General features: G+C 47.5%; 1 protein-coding gene and 1 long non-coding RNA gene across 6 annotated transcripts in view; one reads left to right on the plus strand and one right to left on the minus strand.

The window, feature by feature from the left end:
- The window catches only part of RIPK1 (receptor interacting serine/threonine kinase 1), a 27,112-nt gene continuing 7,461 nt past the window's right edge, over positions 1-19,651 (plus strand). The window contains exons 1-7 of one of the 3 annotated variants that reach the window (XM_025264923.3): positions 1-337; positions 7,495-7,693; positions 8,377-8,533; positions 9,145-9,282; positions 10,693-10,921; positions 12,822-12,971; positions 16,040-16,116. In XM_025264923.3, the coding sequence (XP_025120708.1) occupies positions 7,542-7,693; positions 8,377-8,533; positions 9,145-9,282; positions 10,693-10,921; positions 12,822-12,971; positions 16,040-16,116 (903 nt within the window). In that variant the 5' untranslated portion in view covers positions 1-337; positions 7,495-7,541. Of the gene's footprint in view, positions 338-737; positions 1,263-7,494; positions 7,694-8,376; positions 8,534-9,144; positions 9,283-10,692; positions 10,922-12,821; positions 12,972-16,039; positions 16,117-19,651 lie in introns of those variants that run through there. The other 2 variants (XM_025264926.3, XM_025264925.3) reach the window with 2 other exon arrangements.
- Positions 8,653-19,651, minus strand: part of LOC112579111 — a 21,987-nt gene continuing 10,988 nt past the window's right edge. Inside the window, exons 1-2 of one of the 3 annotated variants that reach the window (XR_006543670.2) lie at positions 16,701-18,240; positions 8,653-9,413 (exon numbers count right to left, since the gene is read on the minus strand). This is a non-coding gene — a long non-coding RNA (uncharacterized LOC112579111). Of the gene's footprint in view, positions 9,414-9,616; positions 10,695-16,700; positions 18,241-19,651 lie in introns of those variants that run through there. The other 2 variants (XR_006639838.1, XR_006639837.1) reach the window with 2 other exon arrangements.

Here is a 19,651-nt window from a genome sequence, read left to right on the forward strand (position 1 = left end):
ACACCATATCGGTGTCCCGGAGCGCCGACCCCGGAGCGCGGGGCCCCAGCGGGCCCACTCCGCGAGGAGCCCGAGCGCGCCGACCAGTGGACAACACGCGACGGACGGCTAGCCCGCGGAGCCGGGCGCGGTGTGGACAGGGCGGGGCGGTCTCCGCCCGCCTCCCAGCCGACGGCTCCGCCCCGGAGACCCCTTATCGGGCCCGGCGTGCCACCCGGGCCTGCGCCGGCCAGGTACTGCCGGGCGTCGGAGCAACTCTAGGCTGCCCCGCCGCCTCCTTCCTCACCCGGCTTGGGGCCTCAGGAAGTCTCCCGCGAAAGCGAAAGTGAATCTCTCGGTGCGTTAGCGCGGGACCTCCGGGCCCACAACAGTCTCTCGGGCTGGCTTTCGGCAGGGGGCGGGGCTTCTGCTTCCGGTGGGTGGGGGGCGGGCGACGCGGCTCCTGGAGTTCGGGCGGTGGGCGTGGCCCGCGGCGTTCCTAGAAGTCGGGCAGTGGGCCCAGTAGGGTGGTGGGGCGTGGCCCACGAGTTCCCGGAAGTCAGACGGTGGGCCAGTAGGGTGGTGGGCGTGGCCCGCGAGTTCCCGGAAGTGGGGCGCCCAATTGCCAGCCGTCGGCTATTCCTGAGGCGTCTCGTCTCGCCGGGAGTTTGGGTCCGGCGGGACCGGGCGGAGATTTGGTTCCGGCGTGATAACTGCGTGACGTGGAGACGGCCCGTCACGTGGTCTGCGCTGTGGTGTCGGGGGAGGTGGCGGGTCTTCCCTGCGTGTCGTTAGGAGCTTTCGCCGCCCCGGGTCATGCGGGCGCCCTGGGGCAGGGCCTCTGACGGGGGCGCCGGGGCCGCCGCAGCTCGCGACGCCGTCAGACGCCTTCCCGCGCCGTCTTCGAGGAGAGCTGGGAAAGAAGGATCGACGGGCACGGCGGGGAGGGCGTCGTCACCCGGTGGCGCGTGCGTTTTCGAAGTGACTGAGCGCACACACGCTCTCGTAGCCTCTTCAGAGTTTTGAAGAGGGTCAGCGCCACCCTTCTTTCCTCACACTGGACAGCCTCCCACAGAGGCGGGGTTGGCTGTTCATTACGTTGTCTCTCGCTGTTCCTTCGGCTCTTCCTTGCTCGGAGCTCTTGTGTGTCCTGGACAAAGCCCGAGGCCCGTTACACTCAAGCGACTTTGCCATAGAACCGCTATTACTTCTCCCTCCATTCACACATGAAGAAGGCAAGGCAGGAGTGACTTCTTACTTGATCTACATTTTGTAACCATCAGGTACGTAGGTGCAAGAGTGGGGAGGAAATTGTAGTCAATTATAAATTTGGGCAACTGCACCCTTCTAAACACAAAAGGTAAAGAGGAAGCTTGTTTAAAACATTTGAGGTATCTCATCATTGTAATTATTATTACTGATAAAACAACTATAATGATTAACTGTAATTTGCATGTTTCTCTCACTGAGCTGTATTGAGCACCACAGATATATTGCACTTTCAGGATTGTGAATATTCACGAGAATAAAGAAAAATGCCTAAATAACAGTTTCCAAAATTGAAAACTTCTCTTGGATGCTTATTAATCGGCAACATGGTAATACCACCAGTATGAGCTGGGAATTTGAAAAAGCACAGCTTCCCATGCTATGGTTGGATGTTATACTTCGGCAAAAATGATCGTGTTAACCTAGTAGAATATTGATTTTGAACCACATGTTTTCATATGTTTTTAAAATTTAGCCTGTACTTTCCCTATGTTTCTGAATGTAGCATACTTATTTAGTATAGGTGAGCAGAATTGTAAGATCAGGTCTTTGCATCTGATTTTAACAAAGACAAATTATTGTTTGCTCTCTGGAGAAGTAGCATGTGTTAGTGAACTGATAGTGGAAATTTGAGTGAAGACATTAAGGCTCAATTCTGGGATCTGTTACTCTAGGTGAATCATTAAACTCCAAATTTTAGTTTCTTAATTTGTAACTTGAAGCCGATGTATTAATAAGTTGGTACTTCAGAGGGTCATCATGTGCAGGATAATACTGGGTTGAACTCTTGCAGTCTTCTCTCTTGCTCAGAGCTCTTGTTTATCTGAAGCAAAGCATCAAGCAGTTAAAATCAAAGAACCTTGAGAAATTCCCATTGGATGCCTGAGTAAAAACAGAGTTCCATCTGCAGAGGAAAAGGGGGGCATAATAGTTGGGTAGCCAGTATTTTCTGTCAGACTCATCATGTATGGTCCTCACTGAAACATTGAAAAAAATTGCCCTCAACCACTTAAAGGTAAATATGAAATTTTTTTAACTTAAAAAAAATTATTTATTGCAATACACAGAAAAGAACACACATCATAACTGTTTGACTCTCTTAAGTGTCCTGAAGTGAACATTAAGAAGAAACAAGTATTGCCGTCACTCCCCCACACTTCCTTTCCTTCCCTGCCTCCTGCTTCCACCTCGTAGTAACTACTACCCTGACTGTTAATTTTGTAGATTAATTTTGTCTGGCTTTTTGATGTTATATATTGTTAGTAATTTGTATTTTTCCCCAGTTTTACTGAAGTATAGTTGACAAAATTGAATGTAGATATGAATTTTTTTTATATAGACTTACAGATAATTTGTGAAGTTTCTTGGAATTTTCAATTAATTTCAGTGGATTTTGCTTCCTTAAATCCCTGAATTAAGTACACTTATGCAAAAAACATTTTGAAAACCATTAAAATAGACCGTTATATTCTCTATTGAAGGTACTTGATCATAAGATGATATGACAGGTTAGTGTGTGTTCATTAATTACTCTGTAACATGACTTTACAGTGTGACTTTCTACTTGGCTACTTTCAGAGTTTCTGTGACTCTTGGGCATCTAAACCACTCACCAGTCCCTCCTAAGATATTCAGTACTTATAGAGTTGAATCATTCATGGGGGAATGGCCGGGGGAGGGGGGGAGTAATAAAAACAAAAGAAGTCATTGGAAACCATGCAAAAGGTGCGTAAGGTGAAGTAAGACCAGGCTAAACCAGCAAACCACAGACGAGGAGAGCCAGCTGGGGTCAGAAGCCAGCCTCACAGAGCGCTGCAGGCCCACCTGGAGGCCCCTCTCCCTGGAGCTGCATCGCTCCTGCAGGAGGCAAGGCAGGTCCTAGTTGGTCTTGGCAGCTCTGAAGAGAGGAGACCTGGCCGAAGGATAGAGAGCAGGTAGAAGTCCTCATCTAGCTGAATCTTTATACCCTATGGTCATAGTTCAGGGCATGGTTATAACTCCTTCCTGTTTCTGTACTGTCTGGGAGCCTTTTTTAATGTTACTAAACATTCATGCTGTGCTTAGTTGCCCAGTTGTGTCCAACTCTTTGCAACCCCATGGATTCTAGCCCACCAGGCTCCTCTGTCCATGGGATTCTCCAGGCAAGAATACTGGAGTGGGTTGCCATGCCCTCCTCCAGGGGCTCTTCCTGACCCAGGGATTGAACCTAGGTTTCCCACATTGCAGGCAGATTTTTTACCTGCTAAGTCACCAGGAAAGCCTAAGAATACTGGAGTGGGTAGCCTATCCCTTCTCCAGGTGAACTTCCTGACTCAGGAATCGAACCAGGGTCTGCTGCATTGCAGGCAGATTCTTTACCAGCTGAGCTACTGGGGAAGCCCACTAAACATTCACATATAACATCATTTTTTAAAACTGCTAGATGACTTTCATAATGTGAATGAGCCATAACTTACTCTCCCGTGTTATGTATATGTCAGTTGTATTATGTGCTTTTGCTGTTCTCTCATGTTACTGGGAATATCCTTGTACATAATCTATATCAGTGTCTCTGATTTGATTCCTTAGGATAAAGAATTACTGAGTGAGGAACTTAACTCCCTTTTAAAAAAGAAATTTTATTATAAAGGTAATTTGTATAAAAATTACAAAATCTAATAAATGTGTAAAGAAGAAATAAAAGTCACCTGACCATCCAGATATCCTTGCTAACATTTAGGTGTCTTTCACTGTGTCTTTTTTTCCTGTACATATAGCTATATGTGTACCTAGCCATCCACCTGTTAATGTATTGACTATATAATACTACATTTTATGAATGTGCTATAATTCACTTAACTTTATTTTTGGATGATTAAATAGTTCTCTTTTTTAAAAAAAATTATGCATTTAATGACCAACTGCCTTATGCCAGGTTATGTGCTGGGGACTATAAATAGTGCCTAAGATAGTTTCCTGCCTTCTGTGAGCTTAATTGAAATAACTCCCAAATTATAGCTGTCTAACTGATTCAAGGTACTGGGTGCTGTGAAAATGTCTAATAAGAAGACATAGGATGGCTTCCCTGAAGAAATGATGTCTCTGAGACCTCAAGGGGGAGCAATTTTTAGCCAGGAGAAGAATGTGCACTCAGAAGCTTGTAGGGGAGAGTGGACACCCCCACCCTGCTTCACAAGGACTGGTCCATAGAGAGCTACTGTGAAGAGTGGATCCCAGCTGCACACCCCCATTCTCACAGCCTGGGAAACAGTGTGAACGTGACGAGTAGGGGTAGACGGGTGGGCCAGTCATAGCCAGAACGACAAAGCAGGCACCAATGTGTGTTCAGATGTTTCTTCTCATACACTGCTTACCAGTCTGTGAGGCAGTCATTATTATTTCCTTTTGCAAATGAGGAAATTGAGGCTCATGTAAGTTACCCAAGGACTGATAAATTAGAGCTAGAGTTCATATGGGAGAAAAGCCTGTGTGCTCTTCACCGTCGTGACAGCTTCTAGTAGCTCACCTTCAGGCCCTGCCTCCCCCGCCCCCACCATGGTCATGCCCTTTACTGGGCAGCCTCCCCACACCCCGTGTCACTGCCCCAAAAATGTGCTTCTTTCCAGAGGGCACTTCCTCTTACTTGGAAATGTCTCATGTTACAGGAAAATGGCTCATAGTGTAATCTGCCATGCTGCTATGTGAGCTTTGTTGGAGTAGCAGGGCCCACCAAAGACTTTGTGCAGGATGTAGAAGTTTGGTTACCTGAGCCAGACTACAGCAGGCCACTGACAGGACTGCTCTCAGCTTAGGCATTTTCAGAAACCCCTTCAGCCACTTAAAAAAGCTTCCCATCCCAACATTTTATTAAAAATTTCAAAGTGCAAAGTTAGGTTTTACACCCGCAGCTAACATCATACTAACAATGAAAAACTGAAAGCGTCTTAAGATCAGGAATAAAAGGGGAATTCCTTGGTGGCCCAGTGGTTAGGACTCTGTGCTCCCACTGTTGAGGGCCTGAGTAGAATCCCTGGTCCAGGAACTAAGATCCCACAAACCACATATGTGGTGCTGCCAAACAAAACAACAAATCAGGAGCAAGACCAGGGTGCCCACTCTTGCCTCTTTTATTCAACACAGTATTAGAAGTTCTAGCCAGATTCACTAGGCAAGAAAAGGCATGTGAATGGGAAAGGAAGAAATAAAGCTGTCAGTATTTGCAGATCATGTGAGATACATAGACAACTCTCAAACACTCCATCAAAAAACTGTTAGAACTAAGGAACGATTTCAGCAATGTTGTAGGATACAAAGTCACTAAGTAAGTAAATGTTAGTCGCTTAGTCTTATCTGTCTCTTTGCAACCCCATCGGCTGTAGCCTGCCAGGATCCTCTGTCCATGGGATTCTCCAGGCAAGAATACTGGAGTGGGTAGCCATTCCCTTATCCAGGGGATCTTCCCAACCCAGGGATTAAACCTTGGTTTCCCACATTGCAGACAGGTTTTTTTGGTGTTTTTTTTTTTTACCATATAAGCCACCAGGGAAATCAGTATACAAAAGTATTTTGCATTTCTATATACTAATAAAGCTAGTGGAGGTGATGGAATTCCAGTTGAGCTATTCCAAATCCTGAAAGATGATGCTGTGAAAGTGCTGCACTCAATATGCCAGCAAATTTGGAAAACTCAGCAGTGGCCACAGGACTGGAAAAGGTCAGTTTTCATTCCAATCCCAAAGAAAGGCAATGCCAGAGAATGCTCAAACTACTGCACAGTTGCACTCATCTCACACGCTAGTAAAGTAACGCTCAAAATTCTCCAAGCCAGGCTTCAGCAATACGTGAACCGTGAACTTCCAGATGTTCAAGCTGGTTTTAGAAAAGGCAGAGGAACCAGAGACCAAATTGCCAACATCTGCTGGATCATTGAAAAAGCAAGAGAGTTCCAGAAAAACATCTATTTCTGCTTTATTGACTATGCCAAAGCCTTTGACTGTGTGGATCACAATAAACTCTGGAAAATTCTTCAAGAGATGGGAATACCAGACCATCTGACCTGCCTCTTGAGAAACCTATATGCAGGTCAGGAAGCAACAGTTAGAACTGGACATGGAACAACAGACTGGTTCTCAAATAGGAAAAGGAGTACGTCAAGGCTGTATATTGTCACCCTGCTTATTTAACTTCTATGCAGAGTACATCATGAGAAACGCTGGGCTGGAAGAAACACAAGCTGCAATCAAGATTGCCAGGATAAATATCAATAACCTCACATATGCAGATGACACCACCCTTATGGCAGAAAGTGAAGAGGAACTCAAAAGCCTCTTGATGAAAGTGAAAGTGAAGAGTGAAAAAGTTGGCTTAAAGCTCAACATTCAGAAAACTAAGATCATGGCATCTGGTCCCATCACTTCATGGGAAATAGATGGGGTGACAGTGGAAACAGTGTCAGACTTTATTTTTCTGGGCTCCAAAATCACTTCAGATGGTGACTGCAGCCATGAAATTAAAAGACGCTTACTTCTTGGAAGGAAAGTTATGACCAACCTAGATAGCATATTGAAAAGCAGAGACATTACTTTGCCAACAAAGGTCCATCTAGTCAAGGCTTTTTGCATCCGACCACTGGGTTTTCCAGTGGTCATGTATGGATGTGAGAGTTGGACTGTGAAGAAAGCTGAGCACCGAAGAATTGATGCTTTTGACCTGTGGTGTTGGAGAAGACTCTTGAGAGTCCCTTGGACTGCAAGGAGATCCAACCAGTCCATTCTGAAGGACATCAGCCCTGGGATTTCTTTGGAAGGAATGATGCCAAAGCTGAAACTCCAGTACTTTGGCCACCTCATGTGAAGAGTTGACTCAGTGGAAAAGACTCTGATGCTGGGAGGGATTGGAGGCAGGAGGAGAAGGGGACGACAGAGGATGAGATGGCTGGATGGCATCACTGACTCGATGGACATGAGTCTGAGTGAACTCTGGGAATTGGTGATGGACAGGGAGACCTGGCGTGCTGCGATTCATGGGGTCGCAAAGAGTCGGACACGACTGAGCGACTGAACTGAACTGATCTTCCATGTTTGTAGAAATGAAAGTCTAAGGAAGAAAGATTGTGGTTTTCTGTGATTCCTGGAAATAGGAAAAACATTCATCTTAGAGACTATAAATCTATCTTCAAAAAATAAAGGCACACCAAGCGTGTGGTGGAGCATTTATACAGTTTGTGTGACGACTTGTCTGTACTGACGTGTCCTCTTTTCTTCACAGGGTTGTGTGTTTTCGGGGCATTCTGGCCCTTCAGAAGGAAAGCAGCCATGTCCTTGGACGACATTAAGATGAGCTCTACAGACTTCCTGGAGCAGGCAGACCTGGACAGTGGGGGCTTCGGGAAGGTGTGTCTGTGTTTACACAGATCCCACGGACTGGTGATCCTGAAGAAGGTGTACACGGGCCCCAAGCGCACCGAGTGAGTCAGGGGCAGTGTTGGGCAGGCCACATGCTGTGCCAGGGTGGTGGAATCGGGTGGCACAGCCTTTATGAGACAGAACTGGGTGCAAGGGTCAGCCTTGAGGCTTCATATCGGATGGCCCTGCAGGGCGGTCATTGACATCCCTGACTCACAAGGATTCAGACGCCGGCTAGGGGAGAGCTCCAAGCTGGTAAATAACAGAAGAAAACTGAAGAGGAAACAGAGAGGAGGCGGCCCAGGGCAGTGCAGGGGCGCTGGGAAGAGGATGGGAGGAGCAGGCGGGAGCGGGCGAAGGCTCTGCTCCATGGTGGGTGAGGACCAGCCCCGAGCATGGGCACGAAGCCCTGGTTCGTGAGTCACAGCATCCAGGACCCTCTCTCTGAGGCAGTGGGGAAGCTGTTTTATTTCCCTCTGCTCTCGCCGGAGTGGCTGTGAGAGAGGCCGTGGGTTTAGTCCACTGTCCAGCGCGGTCTTTGTTTCCCGGCCGCATTTCCTTGCTGCTCTTCACCAGCTTTGCGTTGATTGGTCATTGGGTTAACGCTTCCTGTGCACTGGCCATGGTCCCCGGGGAGGAGGCACCCAGGGTGGAGGGGCAGCCCCGGGGACGCTTGGGGGCATTCCCAGGGGCGGGAGAGGAGCAGGCTGCCCCTGACCATCTGACCCCTGCCCCCGGCCCCCAGGTACAACGAGGCCCTCCTGGAGGAGGGCAGGATGATGCATCGGCTGCGGCACCATCGTGTGGTCAAGCTGCTGGGCGTCATCATGGAGGAGGGCAGCTACTCACTGGTGATGGAGTACATGGAGCAGGGCGACCTCATGCGCGTGCTCAAGGCCCAGGTACGCCTCGCCCGGCCTGCCAGCCCCTGTGCCTCGGACTCCTGTGCGAATGGCTGGTGGTTTGGATTTTCTCAAGAATAACAACACTGGATGAGGAAGGTTTCCAACAGCAAGATTCATCCTGTTTACCAAAGCCAAATAATTTTAATGCATTTTTAAAAGTGTAGGTACCTGGACTTTCTCGGTAGTCCAGTGGTTGAGACTCCCTGCTTCCACTTCCAGGGGGCACGGGTTTGATGCCCGTTCGGGAAACTAAGATCCCTGCCTGCCCTGTGGGGTAGTCAAAACGCAAGTGTGTGTACCTGTTAAGAGCAAGGCCAGTGCTGTTTGTTCAGGAAGCAATAGCAAGTGTGACAGAGGTAACAGGGCACAGGTCGGGATGTGAATGTCTGGTGTGGTGGTGTGTTGACAGACACGCCCACAGAGAGCTGTGGGAACACAGCGGAGGGGCCCTCACCCTACAAGGTGGTCAGGACGCATCTTCGGGGCCTGCGGGAAAGGAAGCTGCTGGCTCTGTCCTCAGGTCCGGATCCACTGCTCTTGAAGGAAGCCGGTGCTTTGGCCCCTTTAAGTCCCTTTCCGTCTCCCGGACAGACTGCCACTCGTTTCAGGTCAGCATCCCCCTGTCCGTGAAAGGGAGGATCATTATGGAGACCATCGAAGGAATGCGCTACCTCCACGGAGAAGGGGTGATACACAAGGACCTCAAGCCAGAAAACATCCTCGTTGACAGTGACTTCCACATCAAGGTATCCACAGTCAGGGCTCCTGGGGGTCGGCGCGGTTCTGATCCTCAGCGTAAGTCCCTTTTCCGGACATGATGTGTGCCAAGAGCAGAGCTCGCCCAACTCCTCCCTGGTGACGGCGGTGCCAGAAAGCTCTGCCAAGGAATGAAAAGAGGGAGACTTGGTGGAGGTAGTGATCTTTATTTATTCCTTTACTTACATCAGGAGAAGGCAATGGCACCCCACTCCAGTGCTCTTGCCTGGAAAATCCCATGGACGGAGGAGCCTGGTGGGCTGCAGTCCATGGGGACACTAAGAGTCGGACATGACTAAGCGACTTCACTTTCACTTTACTTACATCTCCTTTTTAAAAATCCGTTTCCTTTTGAAAACTCTGTCCACTGTAGTCAAAGGAAAAAGAGGGAGGGTTTTCTTTTCTCCTCTAGGTGGACCATCATGTCAAGTTGGCTTTGGCAGCAGGAATCCCAGCCGAGCACAAGGGTCTGAAAGGGGAAGTGGAATTGCGGGGAGGATGCAGGAACTGCTTACCCAGGCATCCCTTTACCAGAAGATTCTGCTTCTAGCGCTCTGTTCCAGCCCTGGACAGGGTTTTGTTTTTTTTTTTCCTGTGTCTTTAAAAGAAGGTTCTTTACATTAATAACTTACCTCTTATGATCTGGGTTAGAATTTGAAGATTCTAGACAATCACATGCCAGAAATCATCCCCACAAGTTCAGATTCCCTGAAGCAAAAGTGGAACTGCCGCCTCTGGTGTCTTCACTGTATAGCTCTGTCATTCTGCCCTGCCGCCTCCCTCTGTGCTCTGTGTCTGACCTTGGTATTTTTTTCTTTGCCTTTTTGTCTGTCTTTCCCCTCTTCCGCATCCCATCTTCTCTCAGGTTCAGGCTCCCAACTCAGCACCAGCAGCTACACTCCTGTCCTCCGTGTGTCTTTAGGATCCTTGGAAATTCACATCCATGGGCTTCTGGACACCCTTTGGGAAAACAGAAGGTGCAGTACCATGTGCTACACAAACCTGCTGAAAAGAAAGTGCCTGTTTTCCCTAGCCTCAGAACCAACAGAAAACATGCAGAATAAATGAGGAGTTAGAGTAAACATGTCTAGTTGTTGTTCTTCTCGGGAATATCTTCTGCTTTTCTCCCCATCAACCACCACCCCCCACCCCCAGATATTGCGTAAGAATCGAGACACCAGAATTTCACACAGACTTTTCTTATGGGAGATTTTCCAGACAGCTGAGGACATATGTTTTCTACTAGTTTGTTCAGAGGTAGCTGTTTTAAACCTGTCCGGGGCAGCCGTTTCTGCAAATGTTAGAGTCCCTTCATCTACTGGATAAGCCCCCAATTTAAAGACAGCTCTGATTTGCTTGCTGCCGTCACAGGAGCATCCCGTTGGTTTGCTCTCCTGCAGATAGCTGACCTCGGCGTCGCTTCCTTCAAGACGTGGAGCAAGCTGACGAAGGAGGAGCACAATGAGCAGCGGAAGGCGGGCGGCAGTGCCGGGAAGAGCGGTGGCACGCTGCACTACATGGCCCCCGAGCACCTGAACGACGTCAACTCCAGGCCCTCGGAGAAGTCCGACGTGTTCAGCTTTGCCATCGTGCTCTGGGCGATCTTCGCCAACAAGGAGCCGTACGAGAGTAAGGCATCGATAGAGGAGGGGGCCTGGGGGCCGATGGGAGTTGTCAGTGGGGTAACAGAGTGCAGTGAGGTCGTGGAGGTTTATCACTGTTTGTTCAATGTCTGTCTCACCCACCGGACTGTGAGCTCCACGAAGGCCGGGACCGCATCTCATCCATTCACTGCTCTTCCCCCGGTATCTACACACGGAATGTAGTAGGTACTCGGCAAGCGTTTGTGGAATGGATAGTAATCTCAATTTAGGAATCGGGGGCCATAGGACAGATCGGAGCTTGGGTAGTGCATCTCAGCTTGCAGGGCACTCAACAATCCAGGCTTCCTCCCGGACAGGAAGGCTTGCTCGGTCCTTGTGAGGACTTTCAGGGCACACACTCCATACTTTCATCCATCCACTCACCCCTTCGTTCAGGAATTGTTTCTTTTCAGTACTTACTATGGGCTCTTTACTGGGAACTGAGTCTATAAAGATGAGAAAGACAGGGTTTGTGCAGGAGAACAGGTATATAAGTAGCTGTTCTTCACTGTGTTAAAGTGAAGTCGCTCAGTCGTGTCCAACCCTTTGCGACCCCATGGACTGTAGCCTGCCAGGCTGCTCCGTCCATGGGGTTTTCCAGGCAAGATACTGGAGTGGGGTGCCATTTCATTCTCCAGGTCAGTGTGTTAAGAACCTGGACTAATGGCCCTTCTCCTGCCTGCTCTTCCTGGGTGACTGTCAGCTCCCAGGAGGACATCCTCCTAGCTGTTAGATCCAGTCCACGTACCAGAGGACCCCCCATAGCAGTATCCCCCAAAACTAACCCATGTTCTCCATGCTGCCCGAGTGGCTCACTCAGCTCTGCTCTTACATCCAGAAAATGGTGTTACCATCCACCAACCAAGCTGCCCAACCAAGAACCTCAGTCTCCAGACTCAGCCTTGCCCTCCCACATCCAATCAGACATCAAAACCTGTGAATTTGGGAATCCCTGGTGGTCCAGTGGTTGGAACTCACACTTCCATTGCTGAGGGCTGGGATTCAGTCCCTGGTCAGGGAACTAAGATCCTACAGGCTGCACAGCATGGCCAGAAACTGTGACCTCCGGGTATATCAGATTCAAGATGCATCCGCATCTCTCTGTCTCCAGAGGACCCTGTCCAGTTTACACCCTCTGTGGCAGGCTCCTCGTGCCGCCACCGCTCACACTGCCATCAAACAGGCCAATCAGGCCTCTCAATCATCTGTTTAAAATCCTTCCAAGATACCCTTGACATTCAGGATCAAGTTCAAACCTCTCAGTATGGAGCACAGGGCCCTCTCTGATTTGGCCAAGCTGTTCCTTCCCTCCCTTGCCTCAGCCAACATGCCCAGTTACACTGAGCTGGTCATAATTTCCAGATACATCTTGATTTATGCAACTCCCAACCTATTCAGATCCTGCTTTGTTGGCCTGGAATCTTCCTCTCTGAATCTTCCTTCCCAGTTCTTTACCTGGATAACCCGTTTATTCCTTTGGACTCAACAAAGCCTTTTCTGACCTTCCAGTAGTGGTCCTGTCACCAGAACCCTTTGTGCTTACTTCCTGAATAGCCAGTATCGCTCTGAATTTTAAGTCACTCTTATTAATGAGTTCCTTCAACGCAACCGCTGTCTGCTATTTGTCTCTGTATTAAAATCTGGAGTGTGGCACTGGCTTTATTTACATATTCAGTCATCTGCCAGGAGACAGCTTTGCCAATAATCTGTCTTTCCTCTCTTTGATCGTCTCTGCAGAGGAACAGGTCCGCTTATCGTCCCAGGGCATTCTGCCCCTCCCTGGTATAACCGTGAGAGATCAGTGGCCTGGTCCAGGTTCTGTCACCTCCCTGCCTGAGAGGAGTGGGACTTGAACGTCTCAGCTCACCTTCCCGTTTGCTCTGTAGACGCCATCTGTGAGCAGCAGCTGATACTGTGCATCAAGTCTGGGAACAGGCCGGACGTGGAGGACATCATTGAGTTCTGCCCGCGGGAGGTTATCGACATCATGAGGCAGTGCTGGGAGGGGAACCCGGACAACCGGCCCACGTTCGCGGGTGAGTCCCCTCCGTGCCGGCGCCGCCTCCCTCCCACGTCTTCCTAGTGAGAGGCTGACAGGCAGTACTTGGAGTTTTTAGGAAACCGAGTTCCACTCCTGATTTCAAACTGATTTTCTAGATTCCAAAGGCTTTGTTCAAAGAAAAGTTGCCATCCCTCTCCCAAGCATGAAGGCATACAAGGTCCTTTTGTTTCTTGGTGGTATTTTCCCCCATAGTTAAATTTGCTTAATTGTATTAAAATATACGTGACACACAATTTACCACTGTAATCATTTTTAGGTGTTCAGTTCAGTTCAGTTCTGTCTGACTCTTTGCAACCCCACAGACTGCAGCACTCCAGGCTTCACTGTCCATCAGCAGCTCCCAGAGCTTGCTCAAACTCATGTCCATCAAGTCGGTGATGCCATCCAACCATCTCACCCTCTGTCGTCCTCTTCTCCTCCTGCCTTCAGTCTTTCCCAGAATCAGGGCCTTTTCCAATGAGCCAGTTCTTCGCATCAGGTGCCAAAGTACTGGAGCTTCAGCCTCAGCGTCAGTCCTTCCAATGAATATTCAGGACTGATTTCCTTTAGGATTGACTGGTTGGATCTCCTTGCAGCCCAAGGGACTCTCAAGAGTCTCCTCCAGCACCGAAGTTCAGTGGCATTTAGCACATTCACAGCGTCTTCACCTTCCCCACCTGAAACCGCACCCGTTCACACTGACTCCCCACCCGCTCCCGGCCCCTGGCAGCCGCCACCCTCCTGTCTGTCTCTGTGAACTTGGCTTCGCGGGGCCCCCCGTGTAGGCGGAATCCTATAGTGTTGTGCTGTCATGACTGGCTGGTTCACTGAGCACAGTGTCTAGGGTTCCTCCAGGTCATATCCTGTCAGGATCTCCTCCCTATTTCCTGCTGAGCAGTGTTCCGCAGTGTGAGGACCGCACCGTGTCTGTCCAGTCACCTGCTGCCGGATGCTGGGGTGCTTCCCGGCCGTCTGATTTCTTAGCTTCTTTGATCTCGGTTCCTCCCTGTGTGGCTGGCATCTCTGGAAGTGTTATTTGCCATCTGCATCAGGCTGAGAGCAAGAGGAGAAGGAAAGGGACTGGAGTTTGTCACATCTGTGTACCTCTTCTCATCCCCCCGTGTCACCTAGGACCTTACTAAGGTCCTGGAGGCAGAGGGAAAGAGAAAATTGGGTCAGGAAGAAATAAAGAGCAGGAAGGAACTTAGGAGCCTGCAGGGGGTTCTGCACTCGTATTTCTGCTTTGAGGAAACCGATTTGAAACCCAACCAGCCACTCCCATGAGAGGGTTATGGGGTGATTCAGTTGCTTTCTTACTCAGCCTGAATCTTGTCCTGGCTTGGTTTCTTCTCATGCCTTTTTCACCTTTTTAAACTAAAATTCTGCTTCTGAGATCATTGTAGACCTATATGCAGTTGTAAGAAATAATGCAGACATCCCGTGTATCCTTTACCTGGCTTCCTCCAAGGATCACATCTGGCCAGACTCAGTACACACCACAGCTGGAATACTGACCCTGACACAGTCAGATTCAACACACCACCATCTCCACAAGCGTCCCTCCTGCTGCCATTCACAGGAGTAAAGCTGCTGGGGATACTCACGTTACAGGTGTTTGTGTGAATGTAAATATTTCTCTAGTGTAAGTACCCAGGAGTTAAATAAGTAAGTCATAGGTAGTTTCATGTTTAGTTTTTTTTTTTAAAGAAACTGCCAGTCTGGGTATTCCCTGGCTGTCCAGTGGTTAGGACTCTATGCCGTCACTGCCGGAGACCCAGGTTCAATCCCTGGCTGGGGAGCTAAGTAAGATCCCAAAAGCTGTGCAGCATGGCCAAAAAAACCCCCAAAACCCTGCCACACTGTTTTCCAGAGAGGCTGTACCATTTTACAGTCTCACCAGCCACGTACAAGTGATCCAACCTCTCTGCACCCTTACCAGCACTTGGTGGCGCTGCCCCTCTGTCAGGTAGCCGCTCTGATAGGAACGTACTGATAGCTCAGTGCGGCTCTGGCTTCATCTGCCCAGCGCCCGATGACGGTGGCATCTTCTCGCGGGTGTCTCTGCCGTCTGTGTCTCTTCCACGGCGCAGTGTCGCTCTGTGTCTTTTGCCCACTTTCTAATTGGATTTTGTCTTTTCACTGTTGAATGTAGAGTGTTCTCTGTATGTGCCATATAGTGTTCCTTTCCTGGACGTGTGCTTTTCAGTTAGCTTCTCCCAGTCTGGAGCTTGGTATTTTTTTTTTCCATTCTCTTCTCAGGATCTTTCATAGACTGAAAGTTTTTATTTTGATGAAGTCTTATTCATTAATCTCTCCTGTTGTGGATGATAATTTTGGTGTCAAGTCTGAGGACACTGTCAGGATTAGATCCAAAATACTTTCTTCCCTTTTTTTTTTCTGAAAATCTTAAGAGTTTTACATTTAAGTCTGTGTTAAGTTCTTTTTTTTTAATGATTGTCAAGGAAAATTCATTATTGCCAGTGAAGGAATGACAGCACAGAACTAAATATTTGGTTTCTTTCTTGCCATTTATTTAATGTCTTATTGGGAAAATAACATGATCCATGTCAAGTTAATTTGTGTATGAGGTGTGAGGTTTAGGCTGAATTTTGTTTTTTCCTTTTTTCCCTGTTCCACCGCCATTTGCTGAACAGCTGTCTCTCCTCCGTTACCTTGTTTCTCTGACTCTTTACACCAGATCCCTACCCTGCGTGTTCCATCCTGGATCACCTCTGATGCCAGAGGGACAAACAAGGAGCCTACCCTTCCTTTTTCATCTGGATGTTGGCCTCTTAGGCAGGGCCTTGTGCTGCAGCAGAGCAACTACCTAAAGCTGCCTTCTGTTGGGCAGGAGCCCTGGTTTCTTTCCAGTGGTGTCCCAGCCTTCGTTCTGTCTGCATAGAAATTAGTCTTGTCTATTTATGAAAGTGATTTAAAGTTTTATTCTGTTGCTTTGCCCACAGATTAAGGCACGTAATTCAAATTTAACAGACTCTTAATATCTAAATTTTTAGAAAATACTTAAGAGATTTTAAAGTGCTTTTTTTTTTTTTTAACGTATAGGCATTGAAGAAAAATTTAGGCATTTTTATTCAAATCAATTGGAAGACTATGTAGAAGAGGATGTGAAGAGTTTAAAGGTGGGTGACATACCAGCTGCATTAAAGCAAATACCGTATCAGTCATGAAAACCAAAGCATTACACTTTACTACTGAGATTCGAGCTAAGCAGCTGGGGAACTGGGAAGTTCCCCTGTAGGGGGGCATGGCAACCCACTTCAGTACTTTTACCTGGAGAATCCTCATGGACAGAGGTGCCTGGTGGGCTACAGTCCATGAGGTTCCAGAGTCGGACATGACTGAGTGACTAAGCACAACACACAGCACAGCTTGGTAACCACAAAAAAACAAAATTAGCAGTTTTATGCAGATATCATCAAGTTAGCATTACTGGACCCATTCCTCTGTCAAAACAAATGAAGTGAGAGGGAAATATATCTAGCAATATGGAAAAAGATAAGCACAGCATCACTGGAATAGGGTGGAAAGTAACCATAGGTGGGTCAGTCATTTTTGAAGAATTCTTGAAAGATTAAAAAGCCAACAGAATTATCTTTTGAGACATATAATGGGAAAAAAGTTTTAAAAGGCCAACTCAAACATAATACTCAAGAAGTCCTGGAGGAGGAAGTCTTGGGTCAGCATATAGAAGAACAGATCTCACCTGGCACGTTGGCGGGCACTGTCACCCGGAAGCCATGCTTGTGTTTGTTTCAGAAGTTGGCTCTTCCCCCCAACCCGTCCATGCTGAGCAGCAGATGGGAGCAGACCCTTCCTGGGATCACAGAGGTTTGTCAGAGACTGTAGCCAGCTAACCAGCTAAGAGGAGCAGAGACCTCCTCCACTCACATGCTCGGGAAACAAGCTATTGTCCTAAGTCTTAACATATTGCTCTAATCATGGGAGAGAAACTGCGCTAAATAAAACAGGCAGGAAACAGAGGTTTTAAAATACATACAGACACACACACGCAATCAGACAGTCACGAGCTGCCACTTTTGAGGGACACCTACACTGTAACAGCGGCTCCAGGGCAAACCGAGGAAGCGGCCACAAGGGCAGCGAGGGGCACGGCGGCCGAAGCAGAAGGGCGCGAGCGCAGCGCTCAGGGATATCTCACGATGGTAAAAGCTTCATCTCACCAGAAACATGATAGCCTGCAGTCTGTTGGCCTTTGAACAACACAGATTTGAACTGCATAGGTCCACTTATACTCAGATTTTTCTCAATAAATACATACTACGTGATCGTCACTTGGTCGAATTTGTGACATGGAACGACAAATACCGAGGGCCGGCTATAAAGATGTATTTGGATTTCCGGCTGTGAGAGAGGTGAGTGCCCCGATTCCTCTGTTCAAGGATCAGCTGTGTAATTTAGAGAAACCGGCTCAAGTAGAGACAGAAAACCTGAATATTCCTATAACTATTAAAAGAGAGTTAAGCAGTCTTAGAAGAAAATTCCACAACCACATAACTTAATCAGCAATTTCAGTCAAATATTCAGTGAAGAAGTTACCCCGATGTTATACAACTTGTCTGGATAACAGAAGAGGGAACTCTTCTAAGCTCATTTTATGAGATGAGCATAACCTTGATTCCCAAACCTGAAAGGCAGATACAAGAAAGGAAAACTACACAATGATTTTGCTTAACAATGTGGTTTTGAAAATCCTGAATAAAATGTAAACAAGTTGAATCCACCAATGGACGATAAAGATTGCAAAAGATATGTGGTTTCACGAACAGAAAAGCAAAGTGAATTCATGATAATTTTTCATCCATTAGATCAACAAGAGTTTTGAAAGACTGATACATCAAGTGTTGGTGAAAATGCAAAGTAACACACTTTCATGCAGCATTAGTAACAGTGTAGGTTGGTGAAGTTTATTGAAATGTGAAGCATCTATCAGACTTTTAAGCATGAACTTTTGCTGCAGCTCTACTTAGTAATCTATCCTGTTCATGTGTATGCTCAAAGATTTAGCTTCAGATGTTTGCACCTTTGTGAGACTTAAAATTTGGAAATATATAAATTTGGAAATCACCCAAATACTTCTAAGTAGATGTACTAAGTTATGGTTCAGTTCACTTCAGTCGCTCAGTCATGTCTGACTCTTTGGGACGCCATGAACCACAGCACGCCAGGCCTCTGTGTCCATCACCAACTCCCGGAGTCCACCCAAACCCATGTCGGTGATGTCATCCAACTCTCATCCTCTGTCGTCCCCTTCTCCTCCTGCCCTCAATCTTTCCCAGCATCATGGTCTTTTCAAATGAGTCAGCTCTCCACATTAGGTGGCCAAAGTATTGGAGTTTCAGCTTCAGCATCAGCCCCTCCAATGAACACCCAGGACTAATCTTCTTTAGGACGGACTGGTTGGATCTCTTTGCAGTCCAAGGGACTCTCAAGAGTCTTCCCCAACACCACAGTTGAAAAGCATCAATTCTTCGGCGCTCAGCCTTTATAGTCCAACTCTCACATCCATACATGACTACTGGAAAAACCATAGCCTTGACTAGATGGACCTTTGTTGGTAATGTCTCTGCTTTTTAATACGCTGTCTAGGTTGGTCATAACTTTCCTTCCAAGGAGCAAGTGTCTTTTAATTTCATGGCTACAGTCACCATCTGCAGTGATTTTGGAGCCCAAAAAAATAAAGTCAGCCACTGTCTCCCCATCTATCTGCCATGAAGTGATGGGACCAGATGCCATGATCTTAGTTTTCTGAATGTTGAGCTTTAAGCCAACTTTTTCACTCTCCTCTTTCACTTTCATCAAGAGGCTCTTTAGTTCTTCTTCACTTTCTGCCACAAGGGTGGTGTCATATGCATATCTGAGGTTATTGATATTTATCCTGGCAATCTTGATTCCAGCTTGTGCTTCTTCCAGCCCAGCATTTCTCATGATGTACTCTGCATATAAGTTAAATAAGAGGGGTGACAATATACAGCCTTGACATACTCCTTTTCCTATTTGGAACCAGTCTGTTGTTCCATGTCCAGTTGTAACTGTTGCTTCCTGACCTGCATATAGGTTTCTCAAGAGGCAGGTCAGGTGGTCTGGTATTCCCATCTCTTGAAGAATTTTCCAGAGTTTATTGTGATCCACACAGTCAAAGGCTTTAGCATAGTCAATAAAGCAGAAATAGATGTTTTTCTGGAACTCTCTTGCTTTTTCAATGATCCAGAGGATGTTGGCAATTTGATCTCTGGTTCCTCTGCCTTTTCTAAAACTAGCTTGAACATCTGGAAGTTCACGGTTCACGTATTGCTGAAGCCTGGCTTGGAGAATTTTGAGCGTTACTTTACTAGCGTGTGAGATGAGTGCAATTGTGCAGTAGTTTGAGCATTCTTTGGCATTGCCTTTCTTTGGGATTGGAATGAAAACTGACCTTTTCCAGTCCTGTGGCCACTGCTGAGTTTTCCAAATTTGCTGACATATTGAGTGCAACACTTTCACAGCATCATCTTTTAGAATTTGAAATAGCTCAACTGGAATTCCATCACCTCCACTAGCTTTATTCATAGTGATGCTTCCGAAGGCCCACTTGACTTCACATTCCAGGATGTCCGGCTCTAGGTGAGTGTGAATGATCACATCTTAGTGATTATC

This window comes from Bubalus bubalis, chromosome 2, assembly GCF_019923935.1.
Source record: "Bubalus bubalis isolate 160015118507 breed Murrah chromosome 2, NDDB_SH_1, whole genome shotgun sequence".
Classification (NCBI taxonomy): Eukaryota; Metazoa; Chordata; class Mammalia; order Artiodactyla; family Bovidae; genus Bubalus; species Bubalus bubalis.